Consider the following 7520-nt stretch of genomic DNA (forward strand, 5'->3'; position numbering starts at 1 on the left):
ACCTCCCCACCAATAATTCCCCTAAACTCTGTGGGCTTGCTCCGGGCCTTCTTCCCCGGGGGAAGGGGTGCAGAGTTTCAGGAAATGCAAATAAGCATCTCAGAAATCTAAATTGGGCAGGAGCAGAGCAATACCCTGACGCTGCCCAGCCTGGCTCAAAGCTGGTATGTGGGAAATCTTGAGGGGGAGGGATGCCCTCTCGAGGATGCTGGGTAGATTGGAAAAGAGTCCTAGGACACTGCGCCATAGAACAACCACGCGAGGACCTGACACAGGTCCTGTGGCTTCAGCTCAGGTACCACAACTCTAAACTTCAGCTCCATTGAGCACAAGACCTTCTTCAGCCGGCCGTGCGCTTCTGACCTCTGCCTATATCCTGAAAAGAAAAGAGGAAATGTCTCTTTTTGGGTCATCCTGGTTGGGAGCCACGTGTCGGGTTCTGGGGCCAGCCACTCCGGACACGTGGTTGGGAAAAGAATTTGGCAAGCAGTCTCAGGGGTCAGGCTCGATGCAGTGTGGAGTGGCCATGATAACTCCTGGAAAGACCTCAGACAAGACTAACACAAGTCATTCCCACACTCCAAACGTCTGAGTAAATAGGAATCCTAGGAAAATCGAGATCGGATCTGGACCCTTTGCCTTGATCCTAACTAATCCTACACTTTGCTCTAGCCCCTGTTTGCAGCCTGCTCTCTTCACACTGGGCATGGAGGGGCTCAGCAGCCTGGAGTAATTACCCAGCCTAAGTCCAGGCTAAGAGTGTCTGTAGGATCCCAGACTAGATTCATAAAGCAGAGAAAAACAAGTAATTAGCCGTTCCTGAACGTCCACGTTTTTTTTCTGCAGTTTTAAAAAACTACCTTCCATACAGCCAGTTCATTACATAAAGCTTGGCTTGGAACTCCGGGTAACAGCAAAGCGTCACCAATAATTGCCTAAAGGGTAAACTACGCCTGGGATAAACAAAGTGCCAGCGACTACTGGGTTGTGTTTGTGGGTGGCAGCGGGGTGGGTAGAGGGAGAGTGAGGTGGAGATTACAGCGGGACACTTAAGCCAACGGGTCGGCGCTGGGGCGGTTACACAAGCTGGGTTTTTTTCTGGAACCAGGTCTCCAGGCAGCTGGAGAACGCACATTCCGGCTCTGGCGGCGGCGGCGGCGGCTGCTGCTGCTGCTGCTGCTGCTGCTGCTGCTGCTGCTGCTGCTGCTGCTGCTGCTGCTGCTGCTGCTGCTGCTGTCCCTACAAGCCTACACAACTTGCCTGAACTAAACCAACCTGGGGAGGAGAGAAGAGAGAGCAGGCCCCACAACTGCCCAGGCTGTGCGGCGAATCTGGGTACGGCTCTCGCGAATCCCAGAGGATTCTGAGTGGCAGTGGCCTGCCCTCCTGGGTCCTAATGGTCCCATGCGTCGGCTCTCTTGGCCGCATGGGGCCATCAGGAGCCCGGTGGTGGGCAACATTTTTCTTCCCTTACCAAATCCACACTGAACGCGACAGCTTGGGGCCCCTGGAGCTGTGCTCGGCCTTCCCTGCTCTGTCTTGATCTAAGTTGCGTGGAGCTGGCCGCCGAACGCTGTTGGCTAGCCTAGGCTGGAGACGCAGACCACCCGTCTCGCATCCCTGGGCGACTAACTCTAGGTGGCGGCGGGTTGCACGGCTTTAAAGAGAGCTGGCCTCTCAGCTGTAAGGTTCAGGGTTCATGTTGCAGGCTGGTTTGCCGCGCACGCCGAGAAAAAAAAATCTCCCCTTCGCTGGGTTCCCGGAAGCCCCGCAGGCCACTAGCCCAGGGAAGGAAACGTCCTCAGCTGATCCCAGAAAGAAGGCGCCTCGAGTCTCGGATACCAAGGAAGAGATGCCACACCGAAGCATCAACAAAAGGAGTCTTTTACCCGAACCGCCTTTCAAAGCCAGATGCTTAGCTGCCCGTAGGTGCGTCACAAGAGTTAGACCACAGCCTGCAGGGTTGAACAGGAGTAGGAGTGACCCGTCTGGCTGTCACTGTAACTGGGCTTCCTAGGAATTCCTCTGGGACTTCGCGGGGTCGCTCCGCTGCTGGTCTCTGCAAACTGTCTCAGTTCATGAAAATTCTCGCAGAAATTTCTTGGGCGGGAGAAAAGTTCCTGTCATGAAATGATACTGAGGTGCATCCTCTTGTTTCTTAGGCCAGGCGAAGAGGCTGCACACACACACACACACACACACACACACCCCTTATTCTCTAACATATTTGACCTTACCACCCATCTGATAGGATAGGTCCTACAAACAGCAGGAGCCAGAGAGTTCGCTGCCGGTTTAAAGGGGAGGTGGTGGGTGAAGAATCTTCCCTGCTTGCCTCACTCCAGAGTCTCCACCGAGAAACCAAACACACACACACACACACACACACACACACACACACACACATTTTACCACTTACCAAAATCCTGGTTTCCTTGGACCTGTAGCCAAGAATACAGGTTAGAGCCCGCCTTTCTAGCCACTGAGCCAAAGACTTCTGATTTGGGGTTTAAGCTTAGCAGAGAAGAAATTAAAATCTGAGGCACCTGCAGCTTTTAACTGCTCTCAAGTGAGGGAACTGGAAAGAACTCTCTTAAATTTTCCAACTACGGGAAACAATACTGAAACTGAGCCCCAGAGACAGGAATAAAGAAAATGGCTGTTTCTAAATGTTTCTTTCCCTACCAGCTTGAGGACAAATGTAGCCCAAACCAGAATGAGATTGTAGGTTCTTTGAATAGGCGCTGACATTTCTGGGATGAGTCCAGCAACCAAGCCCGGGTTGGGGGGGGGGGGCGAGAACAAGGAAGACCTTTACCCCTGGCTCAGCCCCTGCTCCCTTACAGGTCACAAGGCTTGATCGATGTCTTGGCTTCCTGAGTGATTTTAATGATAGTCCTCCCTTGGTAAGAAAAGTAGCTGAACTATTAGGTGACGGCGCCCCTCGGCTACCAACTCCTCATTCTTCTCCTGACTCCGATATCGCCACCCCAAAGAGACCTCACGAGGTCTGTCCGTCCGTTTCAGTAAGACATGTTGGGATTTCTCCACCCGCCAAGCTTCTTGCCTCCTAATTCCCTTCCTCTATTATCTTTCTTCCCTCTAAACCAAGGTTCGGGAGTGCAAAGAGCAATTCGTGCCTCCTTGAACCTGGTGCGCAGACCGGGCCGATCTGTAGGCCCATGCCTAATTAAACTCTGAACCAAGTTGGCGTTTGAAGAAAAAAGCCCCAGCTCTTCTTTCTATTGGCTTCCATCCACAGCCCTCGGGGCATCTCTGTTTCTCAAAAAAAAAAAAAAAAAAAAAAAAAAAAAAAGGAACTGGAGGAGATGATGATGTTCCAAACTGGAGACCTAGTGGCTAGCACACAGGGAAACTAGGAGAGGGTGGATGAAAGGACTGAAGGATAAAGGGAAAGAGCTATGCAAGAGAGGACCGGTGAGAAAGCAGTGCCGTGCTCCCTTGCTCCCTTGCTGTGTATCTTAGACCTTGTGGAACAGAAGGCCCCGCGTCCAGACAGTGACCGCTTCTCTGTGGTCAGACTTCTGGGGCCTGGGCGGGCAAGCGAGTAGTGAAAGCGAAGGGTCTGGGTGCCCAGTGGAAATGAAGAAGGGGCGGGGACGAGGAATTGTGTCTTCTTGCCCCTTCTTCAGCAAAAGAAGAGGCTGTGGAGGCGGCGGCAGAGTCCCTCAGCCTCGGTCATGTGATAGTCTCGAAGCGCAAGCTGCAGGGGTCTCGGCGTCTCGGGGACCATTACAAAACGCAGCCAGGAGAGCGCGTCGCTGCCACAGCAGCGCTTCTTCTCAAAACCCGCGGGGCAGAGAGGCTGCAGCTGCAGCTCAGACGGCTGTGGGGACCGGGTGAGCCGGGTCCTAGCCTGTTTAAGCAGACGCCCCCTGCAGCCTGCGGCTAGCTCCGGGAGTTCTGAGCACCCTCCCCTCCATAGAGCCTGCAGGCGCCGCTGCTGTAGACAGCACCAAACTTTTTTCCTCGGAACCATCACCTAGGGCTCGATGCTTCTTCCATCTTCAATTTGGCTGCAGATCTCCTGAGAAAGAGGGTACGTACGTACAGTAGCTGATAGGAAAGGAGAGTGTTCTCTCTCTCTCTCTTCTTACCCTGTCTATCCCCTTGTGTAAGACTAGAAGTCCAGCGCGGACAGACCCAGTACCAGGTCAGCTTCCAGGACGTTGAAAGTCCGGTCACCAGTGGCCTCGGGACAGCTAGTGTGGACTCGAGCTTAAAAAGCCAGTCTCCATTGCCCAGTCGGTTTGACCTGAGCTGTCTTTGTACCGAGAAAGGGAAAAGAGACCAAAAGGAAACTCATTCCACAGCCTTTCGCTCTAGAGCTCAAGTCTGTTCATCCGAGAGAAGGAAGACTAAGAGAAAAGCGAGGTGAAGCTGGCGAGCCTCTCTGGCTACTGTGAGGGCCTGTCCACGACGGTCAAGACCAAAAGTTGTGGGCACCATAGAGCTGTATTGGCCCCAAAAGCCAATTGCGGGGACCCGGTGCAGCTCCCTGAAGGAGGAGGACCAAGGCAAAGGGGTTCTGGGGACCGAGAAGGCTGGTTATCCGGCTGCGCAGGTGGAGAGTTAGTGGGGACACTTAGGCCTGGGATCCGGCTTTCCGAGAGGCGTTGAGGCCCGCTGAGGGCCGGACGGAAGTGGAGGAGCCTGAGAAGATGCCGCGGCCCGGGAAGAGCTCTTACAGCGACCAAAAGCCGCCCTACTCGTACATCTCACTGACCGCCATGGCCATCCAGCACTCGGCTGAGAAGATGCTGCCTCTGAGCGACATCTACAAGTTCATCATGGAGCGCTTCCCCTACTACCGCGAGCACACGCAGCGCTGGCAGAACAGCCTGCGCCACAACCTCTCCTTCAACGACTGCTTCATCAAGATCCCTCGGAGGCCGGACCAACCGGGTAAGGGCAGCTTCTGGGCGCTACACCCTGACTGCGGTGACATGTTCGAGAACGGCAGCTTCCTGCGGCGCCGCAAGCGCTTCAAGGTGCTGCGCGCGGACCACGCTCACCTACACTCAGGAAGCAGCAAGGGCGCGCCCGGCACCGGGCCCGGAGGCCACCTGCACCCCCACCATCCCCACCACGCGCACCACCACCACCACCATCACCACCACGCCGCACACCATCACCACCACCACCACCCGCCGCAGCCGCCGCCACCGCCGCCGCACATGGTGCCCTATTTCCACCAGCAGCCGGCTCCGGCTCCGCAGCCTCCACACCTCCCGTCGCAGCCCGCGCAGCAGCCGCCGCCGCAGTCGCAGCCTCCGCAGACGTCCCATCCCGGCAAGATGCAGGAGGCGGCGGCCGTGGCGGCGGCGGCGGCTGCAGCAGCGGCCGCGGCGGTGGGCAGCGTGGGGCGTCTGTCTCAGTTCCCACCCTACGGGCTGGGCTCCGCCGCCGCCGCCGCCGCTGCCGCCGCCGCGTCCACCACGGGCTTCAAACACCCGTTCGCGATAGAGAACATCATCGGGCGGGACTACAAGGGTGTGCTGCAGGCTGGAGGGTTGCCTTTGGCGTCGGTCATGCACCACTTGGGCTACCCCGTGCCAAGCCAGCTCGGCAATGTTGTCGGCTCCGTGTGGCCTCATGTTGGCGTGATGGATTCGGTGGCCGCGGCAGCCGCTGCTGCCGCCGCAGCTGGGGTCCCGGTAGGGCCGGAGTATGGGGCATTCGGGGTGCCAGTCAAGGCTCTCTGTCACTCGGCAAACCAGAGCCTGCCAGCTGTACCGGTGCCCATCAAGCCCACGCCTGCGCTACCACCCGTGACCACGCTGCCGCCGGCGTTGGCTGTCCCCACGGTGTCACAGCAGCTGCCTGCTCCCTCCACCGTGTGCGCGGCCGCCGCCTCACCCACAGCCCCTCTCCTGGAGCCCACCGCAGCCGGCAGGGCTGACAGCAAGGGGGGCTCCCTACATTCGGTGTTGGTGCATTCCTAGGGGACCCTGCGATCGGAGAGAAGACGCCTGTCGAGAGACTGAGACAACGGTCCCAGACCGACAGGGTGCCCCAGAGAGGTCGGCAAACTTGGCATTGAGCTAAATGTTGCACTGGTCTGAATAAATGTAACCTCCTGGTGTCTGTGTTTATACTATCTTGTAAATCAGATTAATTACTGAAAGCCCATTTCTAGGTAAGAGTTTCTATTGTAATAAAAATCGATACGTTACGGGGTGGGGTGGGGGGAGCAAAAGTGGTCAGGGAAAACTAATTTCAGGCAAAGAGGAAGTAGGGTTCATGGCTTTCCTGGAGCAGGACCTGGTCAATCTCACCAGAGAGAAGCACAACAGAGTGACGGAAATGGATTTCAGATCCCAAGCCTCGGTCGGCCAGAGTCCGCAGCCGCCTCCCTGCTAAGGAAAACTCGCCTTAGATGGTAAGGGAAAGGATATGTTTTGCCTAGTTATTTCCGTGGTCAGAAAAATGGACAAGAAAACGACGCCAGGAATAAAGTCGCTGTGACTGGGGGGAGTGCGGGGGGCGGGGCGGTCAGTGGGATCTTTGAGAAACGGTTACATTTCGTGATTGTGACCCCAGGTCGAGGAGGATAGTAGCAACAGCTAAAGTAATTAGTTCTCACAAAAGAGAAAGGCGGCGGCTTAAAGAGCAAAGCTCCAGATTCCAAAAGTAAAGTTTGGGGAGCCCCCAGAGAGAGACAATAAAGGCGACTTTCCACCTGCGACTCCTCTGTGTATCAATCGGATGAGAATCCGTTACGAAGCCTGAGAACACAGTTCATTCCCACGACCAGTTCCATTTGGACTGTAAAAAAATAAAGTCACTTGTACCACGGAATTTTGCTCCTCTACCCGATTAGTGCGAGGAAGCCTTGTCTCCTGGAGGAGAGGGGCTCGCTCCGGGGGGTGGGGGTATGTGCTTGGGTGGCTGTCCGCTTCCCACCTCCTCTAGCACAAATGGGGAGGGGTCACCTTTGCTCGCTGCGTGTCTTTTCAGGAGAATTCTTCAATTGCAGTTTGTGAATAAAATCACTGTTGCCCTTCCCCGGGTTTTGAGAGCCAGGAACAGCGCTTTACTAGCAACAAACTTAGAGAGGGGTGTGGAGTGGCCCTGGCTCCAAGCCCCGTCTGGCCTGTGTCTGCTCTGTGTTCGCGTTGTGGCTTCATTCCTGTTTGCCGGTGTTGTGCCAGGTGTTCATTAAAACGTCTCTCTGGATATACCAGTGCCGTGTCCGTATTCTCTTCTTAGGAGACGAGGCCACGGTTGCACATCCTCTCTTACTCCTTAATTTAACTTCGGAGATTTAAGAAGCGTGAGGTCAATGGCAGCGAGCCATCTCTGGGGACAGCCTTCTCTGCCTGATTCGATTCGTTCGTTCATCAGCTCTCTAATCTCTACTTTCCTAACTGAACTTCATTCCGTCAACATTAGAGTCTAAATTGATTTTTTAAAAATCCCGAAACAGTAATATTTCCCTATCACCACCAATCGGCAACTTTTTCAGAGGTTGCCAAGGACAGGCAGGTCAGGCTCGG

At 55.4% G+C, this 7520-nt stretch overlaps 1 protein-coding gene across 1 annotated transcript; it reads left to right on the plus strand.

The window, feature by feature from the left end:
* The first annotated feature begins 4502 nt into the window (after positions 1–4502).
* Positions 4503–5998, plus strand: Foxb2 (forkhead box B2). The gene has a single exon (XM_028770050.1). The coding sequence runs from the start codon at positions 4683–4685 to the stop codon at positions 5964–5966; it is 1284 nt and encodes a 427-aa protein (XP_028625883.1). The 5' UTR covers positions 4503–4682; the 3' UTR covers positions 5967–5998.
* Positions 5999–7520: the final 1522 nt, after the last annotated feature.

The sequence above is a fragment of the Grammomys surdaster genome, unplaced genomic scaffold (assembly GCF_004785775.1).
Source record: "Grammomys surdaster isolate TR1022 unplaced genomic scaffold, NIH_TR_1.0 198, whole genome shotgun sequence".
Classification (NCBI taxonomy): domain Eukaryota; kingdom Metazoa; phylum Chordata; class Mammalia; order Rodentia; family Muridae; genus Grammomys; species Grammomys surdaster.